At 43.7% G+C, this 23,065-nt stretch overlaps 1 protein-coding gene across 1 annotated transcript in view; it reads left to right on the forward strand.

Moving 5' to 3' along the window:
• DRC11 (dynein regulatory complex subunit 11) overlaps positions 1-23,065 on the forward strand; it is a 104,655-nt gene that overhangs the window by 17,340 nt on the left and 64,250 nt on the right. Inside the window, exons 5-6 of the mRNA XM_086750393.1 lie at positions 60-131; positions 12,548-12,735. Coding sequence (XP_086606519.1) covers positions 60-131; positions 12,548-12,735 — 260 coding nt within the window. The remainder of the gene's footprint in view (positions 1-59; positions 132-12,547; positions 12,736-23,065) is intronic.

The raw sequence follows: 23,065 nt of genomic DNA on the forward strand, positions 1-23,065 counted from the left end.
CAGTAAAGGAAGCTGTAACAAGGCCCATTTATCTCATTAGAGTTTTGTTTACAATCCAGGTTTGGCGTGGATATATCCAGCGCAAGAAAACAGAGAAAATGAGAGAAGAGGAAATGATATTTCTGGGGATGGTAAGTACTGCTGCCTAAAGAATATGAAATGCCACACTCTGTTTGTTCTTCAGATTTTTGTCATTTAGCAGAAGATGAGAAATTAATTTCTAAGATTCTTCCTATTTTAAAAGGAGTCTCTAAGGAATACAGCACTAAACTGAAATAATAGATGGCACAAAAGTAACAATTTGTCTTACGCTGCATGCTTTTGTGATACATACACACAGTCCAATGTATATGGCCGATGTGGAAACTAGTGGTGTAGAATTTGCTGCAGGCACAATAGAGCAAGGAAATTTTATTAATCAATTTTTAATTCAGAATTCCAAGACACTTGAGCTGCCTTATTCCTGAAATAGAATTAAAGCAGCAAAGTCTTGTTCTCCTGCCTTTTGCAAGCCAGTATATATGTATGTAAGGGTAGGGAAAAGGGACATTAAAACTGCCGTATTAATACATCAATATTTCCATAAGTCCGTACAAAAATAAGCAAAATATCCCTCATCATACTGCAGAAGTGCAGAGAAACGAATAGCTGTCCATGGTCAGTTAGATTACGTGGCTTGAAAGAAAGAAAATATTAAAACAACTCCTTCCAGAAGATGGAACCTCTTCCTCCCACAATCAGAGGTCAATCTCCTCCTCTCACCAGCATCTTCCGCCCTAGCAAGTACCTGAAAAAGAGTATAAACTTCAAACACCAATTCTTTGGGTGTCTTCATTAGGCACTAACGAGTTTCAAGCCTCACAGCGCTCTCTAACTCCAGCTACAGCCCTCGTACCAAGTTCTGGTAAAACTGCTTCGTACACCACGTTACAGAACCATTCATCACTGCTCTATGTTTGGCAGGTTTGTTTACACCTCCGCGTTCTACAGTTCTTAAAGGATAGTTTATAAACCAGTCATTTAATTTTGAATTAAAACATGCTTTCTGCTTCTCCCAGACAATCTGGATGATTTTCTCACCCTGCAATGGAATTGCCCTTTGCTACATTACAGGTTTATGAAAACTAATTGTGCCTATAGCATACATCTGGCAAACATGTATCATCAGTTAAGAACAACCTTAAAATCTTATGTTCAGGATATAAAATGTACATTTACCTAAGTTTTGTGGTGTTAAATACAGATAGCACCTTATGGATTATTGTCTTTAATATCTGCTGGTCATGAGCAGTAAACGTGGCCAGCATAGCTAAACAGAGCTGTGGGTGCTGATTCTGCCTCTGGTTAAGACAAAGAAAATTCCCAGAGATTTTAACTAGCGTGGACTTAAAATGGTGAATATTTGGGATGTACTGAATCATAGAATGGTTAGGGTGGGAAGGGACCTTCAAAGGTCATCCAGTCCAACTGCCTTGCAAGGAGCAGGGACATCTCCAACCACATCAGGTTGCTCAGAAAATTAATTAGAAATTATACCTTTTGCAAAACAAGGCATCGTTTCCTATCAAACCTCACGACAGTTTCTGTCGAGTCTTAAAACCAGAGTCTTAGGAAAGAAATCCAAGTCTGGTGTCAGTTATTGGAGGGTTCACAGCCAAGCACTCCTTTCGTGGTGGCCAGTGGTAGGAGTAACTGATAACTAGGATGTAAATAGCCTAGTTTATGGAAAGGAAAATTCATATGATCATAGAAATGAAGGGAATTAAAACCAAACACATATGATGTATTCATTTAGGAGCAAGAGAATTGATGTTTGCAACTCTGCACTCAGACACCTTACTCTTTATCAAGTATATAATCAAAGGACGTAGGGAAAAAAAATTGATACCTCTAAATAAAAAAAAAAAATTGTTCGTCTTTCCAGTGTTTTTATATTCCCCATTTGTGTTTCCCTTGTTCTTTTCGTGCTGCATTCCCTTCCACCATCTCCAAAGGAAGCGAGTGGCACGCAGGCATTGGCTCACCCTGATAGATAGGCAGTGAGCTCCAAAGGTCAAGTCCCTTTGATGTACGATCACATCAGCCCTCTAAAAAAATGACCACACATCTCCATGTGTAAATATGTTGAATTTGCTTTTCTAATGCTGCACGGCTTAGATAAATTAGAAGACCTAGCCATCCATTACTCCAAGTCCATCCCAAAGGAGACTTGACTTTTACCGCAATAAATATAATTTCTCTTATAGCTATTTTTAAAATGTCTCTTATTTTCATGTAAAGGCTGCTTTGCAAAAAGAGCTAGTCCATTTGTAGTTCTGAATAATGATTTTTTTGAAAAAAAAATCAGTTGTGTTGGCCTAAGAAATATGAAAATATGTGCAACAAAAGCCAGGAATTATCCAGTCTTTTACTAAATTCAGTATTATTTTCTTTACTGTCTACTTCAGAAAAATTTATGTCTCTTTTCTGGAATTTGATTCTGTTTCATCTTTTGCTTGATGACAGAGTAGAAGCCTCTGTTCCAGAGATTTTTCTTGGCTCAAAAGTAAAGTCTCATTATTATTATTATTATTATTTATTAAAGCTTAATTGCAGAAACAGCATGATTTCCTCAGCACATGTTTTTCTAAACCTCCGATAAATCCCAACTGGCAATACCGGCTTAATTTGTAAAGAGAAGCAAGCCTCAAAGAGCACATCTATCTTGATAACTGTATCCTGACCTGTTTCCTGATCTTCCTCACGGTGCTGTTTGCTCCCAGCTCCAGCACGACCACCGCAACCAGCGCTCCAGGCACAGGTCTGTGTTTAAGCCGCACGAACCACACTGATGTTGCAAAAACAGGCATTAAATTATCTTGAAAACACAACACGTGCTGTCCAAACAAACCTGTATTTCCTTGCTCTGTTTACAGTTGCATCCCAGTTATAACGTGCCATTTTTTTCCAGTTTTTAAACTGGTGCCTAATTCCACTTGTCTGTTTCTGGCATTTCTAAGTTCCCTGTCATTAAATGCCACGGTTAGAGATCACTGTGACTGTTTCATTTTGCTGTAGTGCAAGCTAGCTATCAGCCTGGTGTAACTGGACGTGTGAACTGGTTTTTGGCAACGGCTTTGCCTCAGGGTGGTACAAAACAGCCGGGGCCTAATAATGGATCTACACTCAGCGCTCTGGCTAACAGACTCACGAGACAGCGCAGGCCCTGCAAGGAAGTTATACTGACAATCTCAGAACGCAGGCTACTGGAAAGAGGAAAAGCTGGTTTTAAACATAAAACGTTAGTTAGGATAAACAGTTTGCAATCAAAATGATTTATGGAAAGGTAGGAACAAGGAACACAAGAAGTCAAGACAAAAATCCATCCCAATTTAGGGGCTTAGCCTACTATTGCAACTTTGAAGCAGGAGCACTCCGAAAACCTGGGCATCCCCTTGCTCGCCTTTTCACTTCAATCCCGTTGAAGCCGAGTGCTCTACGTGCCTAAACAATTTACAGGGCTGAGCCCTGCGTGCTTTGGACGTGCACACATGCAAACACCTTCTTGTCTCACAGATGCATCTATGGATTTACAGTTACACAGCTCTCACACCGCTCTCTTCCACAATTTCAGCCCTTAACCAAAGATTTAGTGGCACAATACACGCTGATCTATCCTTTTCTCACAGTTTTTCCACCATTCTTCCTTCTTGGATATCCTTTTCACATGAAAGGATCTATGTGGTCTTAAATAAAAAACTGTTCTCTCCTCCTTACCTTTTTTAAAAATACCCTAATTTAGGCATGTTGTCTTGGGTAACGCTTTTATTTATATCTGAGAAAACAGTCTGCCAAACATTCCTCCTCCTTTGAATTCCTGATAAATATAATTCATTTCATCCAGTCTGAAAACAAAATTAACATTTCCCAGAATAGCCTTCTGTGTAAACATCATAGGCTATGGCTAAATAAATATTATATGGGGGTTTAAACTGCAAACTCCGTACGTGAAATTTAAAATATTCCTTCAGCTCATGAAAGCGCGCAGTTACCACAGAGGTACACACCAGGCTTGTTTTTATCAGGCAGAAGATTAAAATGACTTTTGTTTTACTTGCAGCCTAAATGACGTTTTGATGTCAGCACAAAGTTATTTCTCTAGGCATCCGTATACATCTGAACGGCGATAACTAATCTGCCCTGTTTTCAATAGAAATGTTAAACCTGCTTATTTTTTAAATAGAAAGGCGCTGGGGAGCAAGAAGCCCGCTGAATAATTTAGCTTTGAGTCACACTAATGATGAAATCACTGCCTTTGAGAGTCCAAAATATACTCGCCATTTCCAGTAGAAATTTGACAGCATGCTCAGGTGTAATATCAGAAATAAACATAACCAAAATTATATAAATGAACATAAATATTTTCTCCACTTTAAATTTTCTTTTATCTCAGCAAGAAGTGATACATGTCAAACTTATATATATATATATATATAATAGAAATCTATAAAACAGCCATTTTCAATATTTTTCTAACAAGGCCTCTTACTACAAATGCTTTGTTTGAATGCAGATGACAATTACTTTAATTGGCAAAGCCATTGAAGTGAATCACATTGTAGGGAAGCTTTAATGAATGCAATAGATTTTGCTTAGTTGTTCCTTTTTTGTGCCTAATTTAGGAATTCAGCCATATAATTGATGTGGCTATCACCATTTGTGTACCATGGAGCCTATATGAATAACATTTTTGTAAGAAGAGAGACCTCTCTAAAATACACTCTTCCCGAAGCCAGACAAAACAGATTGAGGAAATGAGAAGCAGGAACGTAGCTAACTGTAATATCAAATTTTTTAGATGAGGAATTTAACATGAGCTGGCAATGCTCCCTTGTGGCCCAGAAAGCCAGCCGCATCCTGGGCTGCATCAAGAGGAGCGTGGCCAGCAGGTCAAGGGAGGGGATTCTGCCCCTCTGCTCCGCTCTGGTGAGATCCCACCTGCAGCACTGCGTCCAGCTCTGGAGCCCCCAACATCAGAAGGATGTGGACCAGTTGGAGAGGGTCCAGAGGAGGTCACAAAGATGATCAAAGGGCTGGAGCAGCTCTGCTGTGAGGCCAGGCTGAGAGAGCTGGGGCTGTGCAGACCTTTGAGCAGTCTTCCAGTACCTCAAGGGGGCTACAGGAAAGATGGGGAGAAACTCGTCAGCAGGGCCTGGTGTAATAGGATGAGGGGTAAAGGTTTGAAAATAGAGGGAGGTAGATTTAGATCAGATATTAGGAAAAATTTTTTTACAATGAGATTTGTAGAACACTGGCCCAGGTTGCCCAGAGAGGTGGTGGATGCCCCATCCCTGGAAACACTCCAGGCCAGGTTGGACAGGGCTCTGAGCAACCTGATCTGGTTGAAGATGTCCCTGCTCCTGGCAGGGGAGTTGGACTGGATGGGCTTTGAAGGTCCCTTCCAACCCAAACCATTCTATGGTTCTAATTTGCATCACTATTTAAAATTCAGGAGAATACCAGTCATGAGTAAAGTACAGGACCTCAGCTGCTTGGGTGGTAAATTCCTTTAGTCTACTAGTACAGGCGTTACTTGTCTGTGTAGTCAAAACTTAAAAAAAACCCTTAACTTTTACTAGTGATGGAAACAAATGACCATTAAAAATACTCAATTTGCTTAGGAAATAAAGCCTACGTCTGAAAATGAGCAGTCTCCAGCAGAACACTACACCACTAACTACATCTATCTGAAGATTACAATTACAGACAATGCTGTCCGCAGCAGAACATTTACCAAAGAAGTGCCATAAAACCACGCAGCGTATGCTTCAGCCGTGCCGTTTCAGGTCTAAGAAAAGAAGCCATCCTAAATTAAATACCCGGTAATAAAAGCCACAGTCAAGCTACCTTTCCAGCATAATATGAATATTAGCCTTCAAACACGAAGCAAAATGAAATGTATTTATTTTGTCAAAGTGAAGACTATCTTTCCTTCTAAGAGTTGTGGTAATGGAACAGTTGAAGAGCAGTTAGTTCCACAGCATGGGGCCTCCTCTACGGGGAGCTGTAGCCTTGAGCGTGTTCAGCCAGCCTGCGCACCTCTAAGTGTTTTCTAACGAACGATAAAGCAGCCTGGGTTGGAGAGCGCTGTTGAGCTGACTCAGCAGAAAGGCAGGCTTGTCAAGCTAGGAAAGAGTCATCTCTGCAACCTGAAAGGGAGACTTGGAGCCTTCCACCGCATCGGCTTACCTTGGAGGTGTAGGGAACTTCTTCCTTCCTTCTGCTGGTGGGCCTTCCACTTTCATAAAACCTAAATTCTCCTTGGGGAGGACAGAGGAAGGAGGAGTAAAGAGGAGAAGAATCAAACAGCGCTCTCATCAGCGTACTTCTGACTGATGAGTTGGAATAAAAATCTCTTTTAGACAAATGTCCATTTTGCCTTATTAATTTAAACAAGGATTTTAAAGACAAAGCCCATCAAACATTAGATAAGCATTTTAAGTTAATGGACCATGTAGTCCTATTTTCCCACAAACTCCGGAATCTTCGTATTATGTCCTATTTTTACAGCAACATCAATTATTAATATGTATACTTTTGCTGACAGAGGACCACACTAAAAATGTGAGTTTCGTTATCCAGTTCTGGGTCATTAACTGTGAAAAGCTTGTAAATATAATGGTTTATTCACATGGGAAGCCTTCATTAAGATGCATTATTCTACGACTGATGTGGCAGCATTGCATTATCAAGTTCACTGTCTCCGTCTAATATTTGTAATTTGTTTCTAAATGAGTTGCTCTTTGTAGGGCAAGTTAACAAATTTGAATTTCACATGGCCAAAGAGATTTCTTAAAGATGGGAAAATGCTTCTTCCCCCAAGGAAAAGCTATTTATTAGTGTCTTCCCCTAGAATGCCTCCCTTCGGTTCAGAAGCAGGAACATTAGAGGCGCTGAGAGAAGCCATGTTAGAAATAAATTGCCTTTTGTCTTCCTTAACGTGCACATTAAGCATAGAGGGCTATAAAAGCAGCACTCATCATTTTGTCTCAGTATAACTCTTTAGAGCTCCGGAACAAGCACACAGGCACCAGAAAGTCGATCTGCAGTACTGGAAGGCGCAGGTCAAAGGCTGGCCAGCGGGGAGGCATTCCTGCTGGAGCTGTTTGAAAGCGTCCTCTCACGCTGACCATCTATCTCGGCACTCTTTCTGCCATTTCACTGTCTATTTTCTCCTCCATCGTCAGATGGCCAAAGCTTTTTCAGACATACTTTCTTCTGCAGTCTGCTCCTTGACAGGAGAACACAAACTCCACCAGGACTGTCCCATAAACTCTGTCTCCATTTGGAGACTCAAGAGTGCTTGAAGATGAATACAAGGTCGAAGGTTTTGCAGTTGCCTCCTCACTGCAAGGGCAGGGTTAGGAGTGGCTTGAACTCTGAAGCTGGTGAGGTTTGGGACGAGATATACTTTTGTCATTTGGACAAGAGCATGGTGGTCAAAAGAAAGCAAGCTTAACATGGGGGTGTCCCTGCTCCTCGCAGGGGGGTTGGACTGGATGACCTTTGAAGGTCCCTTCCAACCCTAACCATTCTATGATTCTATGGTGGCTTTCCTCAAGTGCAAATCAAGAAAATAGAAGCACTGTTCTCTAATTCAGATTACTCATAACATTCAAAGCCTCTTATTATTTTTTTAAAGTGTCACAATAGTCTAAAAAAGTTTGTGCCTGAGGACTCAGTTTTCTTTCCTCAGCTTGAGTCTTTTTTTGTCTTTTTTTTTTTTTGCAAAAGAAAAGCATTTTGTATGAAAATGCATCACAAATGCACAGCGAATGGTAGAGAACCAACAGCTAGAACAAAGGTACAAGTACAACGTCTGGCCCTTTTGTTATATCTCCTCAGCACCTGCTGCTGCTGAAGTGTCTATTTTTAGGGCAAGTTGCTTGATTCATCTCCACAGTCAACTTTTATGTAGTTCATTTTCTCATTCCCTACTTGTACTTTACCAACCAATTCCTTCCCTTGATCGTTCACACCCTCAAGTACACTTGCATCAGCTCTTATAGGCCAGGGAAGAAAGGTTTTAAGATAATCTCCATCTTATTTAGCCCATGTACACATATGTTCTTCTGATGTTTCCTCACCCTTGTTCTCCTCAAGTCCAATTCAGATTTTGTTGGCATAACTGCATTGATTTCAAAGTAACAGAACGGAATGTCAGGCCAGTTGTATAATCACCTATACTGTTTTACTTAAAAAAAAAAAATAAAAATAAAAATAACCATGCATAATTTCCTCACTGTCATTCAGTGCTTGCTTCCTCCTCCTCCTCCCCCAGAACAGAAGCCAGCCTTCCGTTCCTGACATGTGTCAGCCTCCTGGTCTTTCCTCATAAACAGGGCGCACCGCGTATGTTCCACATTAGTCGGCCACGAATCCTTCAGGACTCATTTATCACAGCCAGCTCTGCTCTTCCTTTCCCGCTCTCCCTCACCCGTCGGAGCTGGAGCGTGTTATTGCCAAAGCTTTTGCGCTACAGCAGGAGCCCCTGGTTTGGCAACTGTCTGTTCACCCCTAAGCCAACTTCAAAAGCATGTCGTTTGTTATTAACGTCTCTCCTTGCTACCCATCCCAACAGCTTGCTTGGCAGCACCGACTCCCGCTCAGATCGAGCGTCTTTTTGTACCTGCCGTGTCATCCTTTCTTGGTGGCTCCTCACCAACAGCTACTCTCCTCCTCGGCTTATCTGGTCGTCTAGGTCTGAGCCAGCTCTGCTTTCCCAGCCATGGAAGCAATCAAGCAACAGCACATCTCACATCAACAATGGTCTTTTCCTCCATGTAAATAAACCCTCTTCCACATACCTTAATTCAGAAAGTGTTAATAACAAGGAATCGATAGGATTGAAAAAAAAAATTTAAAAAATCAGTCAAATGAGCATACAGTGTTACCAACTTTCCCTTTCCTTCTTTCTTTTAGTGCATTATCAAAGGTGGCTAGCTGCACTCTTACTGGTAGAAGTGGTTCCTCATTCTTTTGTTTCCTTGTAGTAAAACATTCTTTGGAGCAGAAAATGAAAAAAAAAAAAAAAGCAAAGGACAAATACAACAGAGCTTTTCTTAAGCTGTTCTACAAGGTTATGTCTGTACTTCAGCTTTGAGTGCAGCTCAAAGTAGAATCACCAAATGTATCGATAACAGCATGGCGCTCAGGTAGCTGCACAAATATTTACTCAAGGTTTGGCTGAGTTTTGCAGACCAGAGTGTGTTCTGTAGCCCTGTTGCTATCAGCATCCAAACTGCCTGGAGTGTGTTCACAGCAGCCTCATGACTCTGGACTCGAGCGTAGATATGGTCTGTGTTAGTTCACTCAGAGATAAGAACCTCCTACTTCTGGTCTGGCTCACGTGGGCATGTTCGTGCCAGTTCAAACAGCTCTTACCTTGTCTGGCTTCGGTACTGGTGAAAGATATGCTGACAGTAAATTTGCAGCTGGTCACAGGCTCCCTCAGGACTCAGTGGAAACCAGTTCAGAGGAGGAGAGGTTCAGAGATGGCAAAGAGGAGCTCTCCTATCTGTCCTGCTGCATGGGCCATCCTGTTCTCCACAGTGTTCTGGTCCCACGCTCACCCACCACTTCCACTTCCCTTGCTGTGGCTCTGACCCACAGCTGCCTCCTTGGCTGGCTGATTGACCTCGTTATACCAGGAGACAGTTAACCTGAGGAGGTGGAAGGGGAGCAGAAAAGACAAGAGGGATTATTTTCCCCTACTCGGAGAGCTGAACTGGTTCACCACAGGTTTGGGTGAGTGCCAGAGCTTGTGCAGGAAAAGGGAGGGACCACGCATCCAGCAATGAGGGTGGAGGGGGAACTGCCCCTTCCCAGCACCGATAAGCCATTCATAGAATCACAGGATGATTTGGGTGGGAAGGGACCTTCAAAGCCCCTCCAGTCCAACCCCCCTGCAAGGAGCAGGGACATCTCCAACCAGATCAGGTTGCTCAGAGCCCCGGCCAACCTGGCCTTGAACGTTTCCAGGGATGGGGCATCCACCGCCTCTCTGGGCAACCTGGGACAGTGCTCCACCACCCTCAGTGTAAAAAATTTCTTCCTTATGTCTAATCTAAATCTACCCTCTTTTGGTTTAAAACCATTACCTGTTGTCCTGTCACACCAGGCCCTGCTGAAGAGTCTCTCCCCATCTTTCCTGCAGCCCCCTTTAGGCACTGGAAGGCCGCTCAAAGGTCTCCCCAGAGCCTCCTCTTCTCCAGGCTGAACAGCCCCAGCTCAGCCTGACAAGAGAGACATGTTCTGACATCATCTGGTGAGCCGTCTCACAACAGTTCACCCTTAAACGTCCTCCTGTAGAGGAACCTGTCTTTCTGCATCGGCTGCAGATCAGCCTCGCTAAAGCTGGAGATACCCTTGTGCCCCTCGCACCGAGTTGCCTAGGCTTGAGTATGGATTCTGTCGCTTGCCAATGGAGACAGAAGGGGAAGCCCACCCAGCAGAACATCTTCAACCTTCACCACAACTACCTTTGCTCATGGAAACACTCCTTTAGTGCCTTGTGCTCCCAAGTTTCTTTCCCTTATCCCTTTTCTTCTCACTTATCTTCTTCAAGAAGTGGTGGAAAACATTTTGGGGAATAAAACAGCCCTTCCCCAGCTTCTCCTGGTGAGAATCCAGTTAAGAAATCTATACAGCAGCATACAGAGACATGAAAGAGTCAGGCTGGATCATCTCCTCGCTAGCAGCCCTGCTACCAGTACCTCGACAGGCAGCAGCACTCTGATGGGAACTTCTCAGACAAGCAATCCCTTGAGTATTAACTGTAGCGAAACGAAAGTTGAGTGGGAAACTGCCGGAGGGAAGCGAATCTTGTTTCTAGGTCTCAATCTGGGAAGCGAGCCTCGTGGGTCCTCCTCTGGTTTCTGAGGAAAACTTGTATGGAAACTGAGACATGAGCGAAGGTAACATCTCGGGGTGAAAGGCAACGTTTTGGACCATATGCTCAGAAAGACAGCGTGCTGCTCTTCTTGCTTCCTGCTGAAGATTTTCTCACCGGTGGCCTTGACCGATTCGTTTTTGCATAGCACGGGTCGCACATCACAGATGCAGAGGAGGCAGTCAATCGCTTTCCTGATGGGGCCTCTGCGCTTACTTTGGACCACGTGCAATCCCTGCTGCGTACTTTCCGAAACCAAATTTGCTTGGCGCTTGTGAGTGATTTTTGGAACCTGGTGGAAGCACGGAAAAACACCGAATAACAGATCTTAAATAGAAGCTGGCCAAACCTTGGAGAGAAGCTTTTTTTTGTCTTTGCAGGAGACCTCTGGACTTAGGACTTGGAGCACGCTAGAACATACATCAGCGGAGCAAGGAGAATGTGTTACTAAACTAGGCTGAGATGTGCTGATTTAAGGACAATTTCTACATATTCTGAAGGTGGAAGGGCAGAACAGAATAGTAAAGGTTTTTTTTTTCATGCAAGCCAACAGTCCTAAGCTTTTGCTCACACATGCTGCCACCTATATGTCAGACAGTCACTAACTCTGAAAAATATTACAAAAACCAGATTTTCCTCTTTTCCGTTCTTAAATTTGACCTGTGCTGTCAAAACAGTACGATTACTACTTCCCAAATACGTGGAAAATATTTTTTTCAAAAATTGCACAAACCCAAAGCTACTTTGCAAGTGAATTTTTAAAATAAATGATAAATAAATAAATTTTTCTCTACGCTTACAAGGTAGGAGTAGCTCATAAAAGACTGAGAACATCTTAACTTTATCAACCATTGCAACTAAAAAATGCAAAAGCTCCAGACCACCCACACAGATGGTATTTTTCATGCTTCTGTATTTGCATACCAGCAAGACTTTCATTTTTCCCCTTCTCAAAGTACACATGTAAAATCGATCACAAAGCTGAAATTATTGTAAGGCTTTAAACTGGCTTAGAAGTCCTCCTTGCCAAGGTTATCAACTCATGGGAAACTCGGGGAGCTCTGATTTTTTATTACAGTGTTTGGGGGGGGAGGAGGGTTGTTTGTTCTTTGTTGTTGTTGTTCCTCAAGGGAAGTTGATTTCCGAAAGGAATATGCCCAGCTGCAACAAAATACCAGGAAGCCACTGACCAAGCAGCGCGTATAAAAATTGAAGTGAACAAATTAAAAACAATACTGGCTAATTAAAAAGTACCAATGGGAAGTCCAAACATTTGAAAACTCAATTAAAAAAATCTCTGGCACCCTTCTGACATGGATAAAGTTGGCATTTGCAGAACAGCGGCTTTCTCACCTGTCTCATTGAGATCCCGGGATCCCACGCTGGAAGGGTTGTTTTTGTTCATTGCAATGTTGTTAATTAATGCTGAAACACTAACAATAGACCATTGTGTGCATGCAGGCACTTTTTATGAGCACAAGGTTGTTTTTTTTTTTTTCCTGGGTTCCTGCAAATAAATTAGGGCTTAAGCTCAGATTCACTGTCAACCTGGCATTCCAGTTAATATTAAGTTTATTTTAATTTGTACCTTTTGTTTTCTCCTCTTGTCATTTTCAGAATCTACCTCCTCACGTAAAGGCAACGAGTATTTCTGAGGTGCATGCTGGACAAATAAACTCCCTGCAAGGTGAGGCTCAGGAGAGACAGGAGGAGGCATTCATCAAGGACAAGCTGAGAGAAACAGAGGGGCTCGACATCAAGATAGCTATCCAGGATCAGATCGGCCAGTGTTTCATCGAGTGCCGGTAAGCAGAGAAGCACTTGCCCCTTCATAAGTCCATTTGCCCCAAGGAGCCTGGTTTTGCAGTTCCTACAAATTGCAAAATGTGTTTTACAGCCGTGATCCTAACTAGGAAAACCAGAATAGGGCATCGCTGCTTGCGCAGTCCAGCAGGGATCAGAGGTGCACCTTGAGAGACTGACTGCAGAATCAGGTCCACAGCGATTAAAACGGGGACACATTCACATTGTACATTAGGTTGGGCTCCAGCTCTGTCATTACAAAAAGCGTTCTTAAACTTCAGGCACGCTGCCTTTCTTCCCCTGTCTGAGTACGTAAGGTTTAAGAGAGAGAACGCAGTCTTCCGTGCGACAGAAGTATAATTATTTGCTATAGCAAACCACATCACGTCACCGGTGCCGCAATCCGGGTGCCCGCCGCTGGCGTTATCCAGCCGCCAGCGCGAATCTGAAGTGGGTTTGTACTTGAGGCCTGACCTTCGAGACACTCCCCCGAACGTAACCTGACTGAAGTAGTGCTGCTGATCTCAGGGAAACTTCACGTCTCAGTAGCGTTAAGCACATACTTACGCCTTTTAAAACCTAGTGCTGACACCTATAGTTCTCTCAGGAAGTTTACTTCAGCTGAAGGAGTTTTGAGCCTGGCGATTTTAATATGGCAATCAATCCTGGAAAGCCTTATACTAAGGAATATAGGCTGGTTTTTGGATAAAGATAATTTTTTCCAGGATTTACCCAATCCAATGGCTTAGTATGTAAAAGTAAATTGGGAAGAAGCACCCAGAAGTTCCAGATTTAGCAGCAAGCTTTCAGCTGCTCTGCAAAAATACTTTCAGTGTTTTTGTGTCCTGAAATGCTTGGTGATGTTACAGGGCTCATATTTGCCTTGTGACCTGGTGTCACGTCCGTTAATCATTCAGCATTTTCTCAGTGTACCAGGCCTGCCTTCAGCATGCAGTTTCCCATTGGAAACACAAATGCATTCTGATGAAATCCTGCTCTATTTATTCCTTGACTACTTGAATCAGGTTTTGGGAGCTATATGACACTGCAGTGTTTGCTAAAAAAAAAAGTCACAGAAATAGCGCTCTCACAGGTCTGTCACAATCCATTTCTCTTCTTTCCTGTACTTTTTCCTCTTACAGACATTCAAGACTCTAGTATAATACTTTCCCCCATCTAGCTCTCCTATAGAAAGAACTGCTGGTCTTACAAACCTCAGTTATTACAAAGCACTTCCCTGTTCCCTAAATCAACCCTGTTCCTCGGGCCCGGGCCGCACACTTCTTGAGCTGCCGTTTCCTGCCGCTCCCCGCAACTCCCAGCGTGTTCCGAGGTACAGAAAGATTTTGTTTCCGTAGCTTAGTATTACTCATCTAATAGTAATTCCCTAACATGGGTCAATCGTGTCCAATTAACTTGACTCTGGAGCTTGAGGAGAACTAAGTGAAATACCGTGTAAACCAACAGCAACATTTCTACAGGAGATTAGCAGAGAACAGTCAGTCTTCCCAGAGAATAAGGCTGAGCCATAAACCTCTTTAAAAGCCAGTTATGAGACGTTATTAAAAGTAAAATCTGTTCCCGCGGAGGCACTTAACAGCAGAGCCAACCAAGAGCTCTAACCAATCCAAAGGATCGTTTGGAGGAAGCCAAAGCCATCCTTCCACCGAGGGAGGAGGGAAGGAACGGCTGAATGAGCAGTTCATCAAAACCCTTGCTACCTAAAGTGTCAGTGATCGCAGTCTCGCGTATCTATGAAATACTCTGAAGATGTCAGGCGGAGCGTAAATGCTGAGCTTTCTTATTCAGCAGCCCTTACAAGTGAAATGGGACCTCGTCGCTGCGTTTATATCCCTGATGTGCCCAGGGGCCCAACTTCAGGTGAGACTTCAAGGCTGTAGGCAGACATAGCATATAAATACGTGATTAAACAAGTTGTAAGGAGTTCTTTAGCTAACCTCTAAGTTGTCTGGTCCAGTCAGGCTCAGTAGGCTTGCATCTCATCTAGACTTGAAAATTAACAAAGATTAAAGCAGATGTTTGAATATAAGCGCCACGTTAGCCTATCTTGGAGAGCTTTATGGATATGCTTTCCTTGAGCAAGTGATTATATTAAATGGGACTAAGATGTACCCACACACAGAGTTAATCAATGACATCGCTGCTTATAGATAATCCTATAGTCAGACATGTTCTGCTGCAGCTGAAAGAGAAAACAGCTCCCTTCTCCAACCTTGCAGAATAATCAGAGCTGCTTCTCTGCCCATCCATCTGAAACAATCCAATATTAAAGAAAATTCACCAAAAAGCAGTTTTAACCTAAGTCAGGCCATTTTGATAGAGAACAGTTAAAATGCTGCGTGTGGGGTTACGTTTTGTGCCTGCACGCAGGGTCACGATGGCCAGAATGGCACTGACGGACTCGGTGGAGGCAGAGCAGCGCGTTTGCTCATACTCCTCGTTCCTCTCTTCTTTTACATTAACTCCTCAGCATCGTCTCTAAAAAAAAAAAATCAGTAAGGCACACTTCAGCCGAGACTAGACAGATCCCAGTGATAAAAAGCTATTCTGATGATTTAACAGTACGGCAGGATAAAATTCTACCCCCAGCAAAGCCGGTGGGAGAGCTGCCATCGGCTCCAGCAAAGGCTGGACATCACCCAATATTTCAGTTCATTGGAATCCGGCTGAGCGATGCAGGGATTTACGGGACTGAGAGGAGTCAGAGCGAGCTGCCTGCCATCCCGCTCTTCACAGGAGGCCTCTGTTTAAGTGACCAAACTAATTTTCCCGGCAGACACGTTCACTTGCATCCAAAATAGGTTAAAAAAAAAAAAAAAAAAATCAGCAAATTTCTACACATGGGGAGCATGTGTGTCACACAGAGCCAGGCTTTCCAGAGACACTGCGGAACGAGCAGGAGTTGTGTCCTGCTTCTGCCAAGCCTCCTGAACAGTGGCCAGATCCAAAGTGTCCAGATTTACATTAATTATTACCTGCCAGGATATATTTTGGCTCTCCGCTAAGCCAGTCTACGAGATCAACAGCTAAGTGTAGCTTATAAATTGTTCTTTAACTAGGCTTTTTGACAGAGTTTACCATTTTCCATAGTCTATTAAATAAACAGATAGCTAAAGGGGAACAAAGATTCTTTTGAATAAATTTTGCTGCATGTACTAAAAAAAAAAATAAACCCAAACTTCCATATTTTCTCTAAAAAAGCAAAGTGAAGCAAAACTCAAAGGAATAGATTAAACGAGAACATTCCAGTTGGTTCTAATGATCCCATTGCAGAGAAGACAAAATATTTTTGATATGACACTGTGCATTTTCCAGCCTCCCTACCCATCACTGTTTATCTGCGTTGACTTCTGCGGAGCTGTTCTTGTTTGGCTTATAAATGATTCACATAAAGCTTTCTAGATTTCTGTTTGTCCCTGTGCACCATCCTAGAAAAGAAAGATTTTTTTTTTTTTTTTTTTTAAAGCATGCAGTATACCTAAAGGCCTCTTTTTTCAGGATAGCTATACTATTCGTAGAGCAGGAGTACAAATGTTCCCAAAATAGCAGTGGCCATGGCTATATACATCTGAGTCTGGATTTTAATCGCTTCACTCCCACAGATTCCATGAGTTACATTAACAACAGAGTTTCATATTAAAATACAGCAATTACATAGCTGGGGTTTTAGTTTCCATTTCCTCTACTATCGCAAACCAGAAACATTTTTCTCCCATTTCACATTTAGGGTTTTGCAGTGCATATGCAAAAACTGTCATCCTCTTCCCTGCTCTTTGCCTACTGTACATACCCACAGTTCCCAAATTACAAATCTTCCTTGGAGTCATCCCTGGAAAAAAAAAAAAATTAAAATAAAAAGAAAAGAAAAAACAAGTGAGGAGAAGAGGGGAGAAGGATCTCATTATACAGAGAAATATAGTCGTATCTTTATCTACAAAAAGTCTTCTCTGACAGGAATCAATAGGAAGGATAAGAAATCAAGATGAGGTTTTTATTACCAGCGATAGCCTCAAGAATCGCAGGGGAGAGCCTCGTACACAGGCTGGGCTGTAATGGATCTCCTGCCCTCTAGCTGTAACAAATTACGCTCCGAATTTCTCAGAGGATTTATACGCCGCTGCTCAGCGCTCCGGGGAGCGTTTCATCAGCGGCGTCGCTGACCTAATAACGGGAGATCTAAGTAATAGCAACTTTTATGTACGTTCTGTGTTATTCCCACAGATTGGGGGATTGCTTTTCTGGAGGAAGGAGGCGGCGAGGGGGAAATGTGCTTTCATAATAGGTTTACACTTTACTGATTAGCTTTGAATGATCTTCTTGCTCTGCCTGCTGACTCGAGGGCTGTCAGAAAAAAAAGCATTGGCCAAGCTTCATGGTGAGTGAATGAGACTCCTTGTGAAGCAGGGGGGGTTCCTATGCTTTATTTATTCTTTTTGAACATTCCTGACAACCAGCCCAGACTTTGATGCCGAGGAAAGGAGGAAGAAATAGGAAGTGATCGTGTTATATTTCCCTTTTTCACAAGGCTGTTTTGTGGAGCTGAGCTTACTGCCAATACGCCTGTTCTCTGGGCTCCCTAGGTAGCAGGGGGCAGGGAAGGAGGACACAGGAGGAAGATGAATGGAGAGAGAGAGACTTTGCACTGAAACTCCACGGAATAGGGAAAGTATTCATTTGTGTCAGGCGCTGCCCGGATCGCGTTTCACACTCTGTACACACTGCTTTTTATGAAGTTCACGTTAACGCGCGTGAAAGCTGCCAGGCAATCCATCAGCAGCTGAAGCCTCGCCAACAGGACAGAGACGGATGACACCTCGGCAGCACCAAGCAGTGGCACCCCCTCCCCGCACCCCCTCAGCTCTGGTTCGGAGGAAACCTTGCTTTAAGTCCACCCAGACTTTTTCAGTCCCATCTGGCTCATCGTACGTGCCCTCAGCCTGCCAGAAGTGCTTTCCAAGCAACCAAGAAGTATGGAGTGCGGTCTCTACACGCTGTGGCAACAGCTTAGGAAACAGCTGATGGGAAAATTGCTTAATAACCAGTTTTAGTGCACTGAACCTCTATTGCAGACGGTTCTCTTGAAGAGCAAGCTCCAGTCTGGAAATCCTTGGAACACAACCAGAGACATCACCAGCTCTTTAATCACAGCCCTGTTTCCATACAACGCCTTGTTATTCTGGAAAATTCATTCCCTTCTTCTCTGACACCCCTACAAGGGCATTTCTCCTGCAGGAACCTACCAAAAAATACTTCTCTGGTACTTTATATTCCGCACAGGCAGGAGTTACTGCCCACAGGAGCCATTTTTAGATGGGTGATGAACTGCTCTCTTTCACCTAATTCATATTGTCATTACTTGTTTCCCCCGTCATCGTTAAAGGATCATCACACACTCACAAGCCACTCGTATGCGACATTCCACACAGGAGCAAAAATTACCAGCCAGAAGCGGCAGTGAGCTCAACGGAAAAAATCAGGATATTCTCCAGATGGGGATAAATGAGTGGTTGTCTGCTAATTCCACCAGATGAGGATGGCTGAACTGAATTAGAAAGAGGTCTGTCTCTGCACCACAGTTTTCTCCTGTCCTTACCTCTTCAGTGGTGTTGACTGTATCTTCTCCTGCTTTCTTGTAGTTTGGACACTGAAAGCCTACACAAACCAAATTCTTGAGAGAATAGCACAAAACAAACAAAAGCTCCTTCTGAATCACTCTGCAGCCAGTCTGGGTTGTGTCTCTTCTCTGAGTCTTCTCGTTTTCCTCAGGAGAATCATAGAATTGTTAAGGTTGGAAAAGACCTCCAAGCTCATCAAGTCCAACCATCAACCTTCCACCACCATACTAAAGAGAGAGAAGACAAGCTCTGAATTGTGGAAATGAAGCCCTGAAAGATGACACAGGCTTGGGTTTCCTCCTCTACCCAGAAAGTGCGTCTTCCTGCAAAACTACAGAAACATTAATAGAAGAGACAACATCCACTTGACATTAGTTTCACCTCTGTTTTCTGACAGAGCTAGCAACTTTAGATTTTTGCAAAGATACAAAGTGCTCTCTGAATGCCGTTCTGCAGGAACAGCTTACATTTATAGAATCACAGGATGGTTTGTGTTGGAAGGGACTTTCAAAGCCCATCCAGTCCAACCCCCCTGCAAGGAGCAGGGACATCTTCAACCGGATCAGGTTGCTCAGAGCCTCATCCAACCTGGCACTGAACATTTACCATCAATCTTCCTGAACACGGCTCGGCCTGCTCCCAGATCTTGGCCTGTACCTCGTGTAGACAGTCAAATCTACCTTCAAAATCCAACGGGAACACCACAGCCATGACAGCACGTAGCTCTGGCTGCAAAACCTGCCCAGGACCCTGCGTAAATATTCTGGCAGCCAAACCGTGCTGAGCTCCTCGCTGCAAGCGGCCGTGCCCCCGAGCCTGAGCCGGTTAGTTTAACGTGCATCTGTGGGAACTGAAATCCTGCCTTTGGGCTCCCGGGTGAGACAACCTCTAAGACTGATTAATTAACATAATTAGGAGCTGTAAACATTAATGGGTAATGTTCAAGCCTTTCCTAACACATTCTTAAAGCTTGCACTGAGTAGTTATGTATTGCCTCATTTTGGCAGACATCTTTAGGGCTGGAGGGAGCGAGGGAATGTAAATGCATCACTGGCTTACCGGAGGAGTACCAGAGCAAACAGCCCGCTGGGTTTCTTTGAACAGAAGGAAAATAGGTTATCATAAACAAGAGGATTGTTTGTGTACGGCAGGGGGGAGCGGAGCCCACGGTTGTGCAACCTGTTTTCCCGTTGATCGGCATCACCTACCTACATTTGACAGCCGTTAAAAAAAAAAAAAAATCCCTTCAGTCTTTCTTTTTTTTGCTTATGGAAACACCACATTGTCCTGTTTTAAAAAGTGTGAACCCCTCTAATTCCAACGGGGGGGACAACAGTTATTAAACCCACCTGCAGTTAATCGACGTTATTGGGTGTCTGTGGATTTACAGGAGGCAGGGGACACCTCTGGAAGCTTCTGTGCGGTGGCAGAAGTTGCCTGCTTTGGTGCGTGCTAACAATTTACGAGCGCGCTGACATTAATGGAGGCGGCTTGATGGCTTTTGGGGGGATCAACCGGAAGCCCCCGCATTCATATACTTCTCATGCTTGGCAAAACACAGATAAATCTTGGTGGCAGGTATCTGAAACAGAAAGGCCAGTTGAACCCTGGTGTCAGGTCTCCAGAGAAACATTGATAACAGCACTAGTTCTGCTTTCTAAATCACCGCAAACTCTGAAATGCGTTGCCTTTCCAGCTTTGTAAAGCTCCTTGAATTTACACTTCAGTTTATGATTGCCGCCTCTATACGGTGATTAAAAACACATGCAAAGAACTCTGCTGCTGATCCTTAATTTTGCTCACTATCAAAATTATCAAAAGTTTGACATAATGAAGGAACAAAAAGAAGATTCTTAAAATATCACAGGTGCAAATCAAGATTCCCAAGGGGTTTTCAACATAATGGTTTTAAAATAGAGGGAGGAAGATTCAGATCAGATATTAGGAAGAAATTTTTTACACTGAGGGTGGTGGAACACTGGCTCAGGTTGCCCAGAGAGGCGGTGGATGCCCCATCCCTGGAAACGTTCCAGGCCAGGTTGGATGAGGCTCTGAGCAACCTGATCTGGTTGGAGATGTCCCTGCTCCTTGCAGGGGGGTTGGACTGGGTGGGCTTTGAAGGTCCCTTCCCACCCAAACCATCCTGTGATTCTATAACAAGTCACCCTCATGAACGATGATTTCATCACCAAGTGCACCAATGCTGCACCTAAGCGCATCTTCACCAGCTTTCCAAACTATTCCCTTCCACATAGACATAGATACCTCTAATCACAAAGTCATCAGTGATCTTTTCCCTGAACAACATCTCCTGTCCCTGATAGTTTGCTTACTGACTTCGTTACTGAAATCTAGGGTCAGGTCCTGGTATTATTTAAAAGAGCCAAGTCCTTTCTAAGGAGACCCCCATTGACTTCCAGGGGGATTCATAGAATAAGACACTTGTTTCTCCGCAAGCTGATCAGTATCAGGGCTTTCTCAAGGGTGTTGCAGACAGGGAGAAGCACATACTCTTACTCCCCAAGCAGTTCACCCATCAGTGGAAGATCAGGGAAGACTATCGCAGTGCCGTGGCACTTGGTGCTTTTCTGCTGAAAAGCCCAGTTGTAGGCTTTCTGCCTGCCATGGGGCTCTTCCTCAGCATCTCGCAGGAACACTCAGAAGTTCAAGCATCTGCAAGCACATATTCACCTCCTCATCAGGCAAGATTTGCATTGCACACCTCTTGCCATGCTTGCATATAAATTATGCATTAGCAACATTAAAAGCTCATTCAGAGCTGAACAGTCACACATTAACAAAGCCATAACGAGCAGGGTTCTTCAGACCAGTCTCTCCTCCTCCACTTTTCTCCTCAACCTGCTTTCTTCTCAATCACTTTGCCCAGAAAAGACTTCACCTTTTCCCCACTCCATTTCAATCCCAGTTTGTCTCTGCAGTTTTCAGCTGTAAAGCTCTAAACATTCTGGTGAGCGTAGACCAAAGGCAAAATTGGCCAGAGCCTACTAGCTCAGCCTGTGGAGACAGGATCTTTTTACAGTGTTGGATGAAGCTCTGAGCAACCTGATCAGGTTGGAGATGTCCCTGCTCCTTGCAGGGGGGTTGGACTGGGTGGGCTTTAAAGGTCCCTTCCAACCCAAACCATTCTATGATTTGGCCTTCCAAGTCCCATTTTTGGTGCCTAACATTTCCAGGTGTTTTGTAGGGATCCGTAGCCTCCCCGTTACAAGCCCAGTTCCAGCAAGTTGGGCAGTGTGTGTGGAGATAGCCCTAGGTGTAGTTCTGCCCATACAAACAGGACACCTCTTCATTCTCGCTCTCTCATTCCTAAGACCGCAGTGTGGGATGTGGGAGTAAAATGGATGCAACCAGTAAGGCCAAAGCAACAAGCCTCAGCGTGTGTATTTGGTGGTATATCTGCTGTTTGGCAAGAATCATAGAATGGTTTGGGTGGGAAGGAACCTTCAAAGCCTACCCAGTCCAACCCTGGCCCCTGCCAGGAGCAGGGACATCTCCAACCAGATCAGGTTGCTCAGAGCCTCATTCAACCTGGCCTTGAACGTTTCCAGGGATGGGGCATCCACCACCTCTCTGGGCAGCCTGGGACAGTGCTCCACCACCCTCAGCGTAAAAAAATCTCTTTCTGATGTCCAGTCTGAATCTACCTCCCTCTATTTTAAAGAAATTAGAGGGCCAAAACCACAGTTTTAGTACAAGGGCAAGTTGCTCTGTCCTGTCCTGCTGGTCACTTCTAGCCCTGTTCTTCCAGACATGGCCATCCTGAGCACTCTTCTGTGTTCCTGGCTTCATTTGCTTCCTTTTTTTTTTTTTAATTTGTAGCACTACAGAAGCAACACTGACTATTGCAAGAAATTCAGGTTAGATTTCCTTTGCTACCTTCTTCAAATGGCTGAACGTGATCCACAGACACCCGCAGTCCAGTGACCTTGAGTCTAAGCCTCCTGCTTAGCATTAAAGCTCCTAAAAATACTCACTGCTTTCTGTGTCTAAAAATCTGGGTCTGGAATCAGCTAAAATAAATAGCATTACTCCGAGTTGGTCCCATTTGCAAACAAGAAGAAAAAATCCTGTAACTAATTAGTTCATTTTCCTAAAGCCCTCGTACCCATGTATAGTAATACTTCGGAATTAAAAGGCTGAAAATGCTGAGTGTTACCAACCTAATGGAACAAACCCCCCACTGATACTCTCAAGGACACCTCCCAAACATTACATTTGTTTGTTGTCATAGAGACTCACACAGACACAAACATCAGTTACGTTCGGGGACTCACACTTGCCAGAAATTTAGAATTAAACAGCTCTACGTGTTTTAAAGACTGGGCTTTTTCTGGAAAGTGCCGCTGTCGCTTGCCCTGCTCAGCGGATGGGTTAGGTCGCAGTTCTCCCACACTGCACTTTCTTTACTCCCTTCTCAAGCAGAGTCCTATCAGAGCAGAAACAGACAGATGGAGGAGTTAACACTCATAACTGGGACCTGATTTTCACCTCAGAGTTGGTTTCTGTTCCAGTAAGCCAGTTAGATACCTACTACGCTTGGCCCAGAGGGGCCTGCTCCACCATCTGATCTATTCTTGGTTTGACCGGCACAGCACAGTCCTAATCAATGAGAAAAGAAGAAGGGAACGAATCCCAAGGGGAACAGGATGAGACCCAGCCCAGCTTTTTTTTTTTT

Source organism: Chlamydotis macqueenii, chromosome 6 (genome assembly GCF_036417535.1).
Source record: "Chlamydotis macqueenii isolate bChlMac1 chromosome 6, bChlMac1.mat, whole genome shotgun sequence".
Classification (NCBI taxonomy): Eukaryota; Metazoa; Chordata; class Aves; order Otidiformes; family Otididae; genus Chlamydotis; species Chlamydotis macqueenii.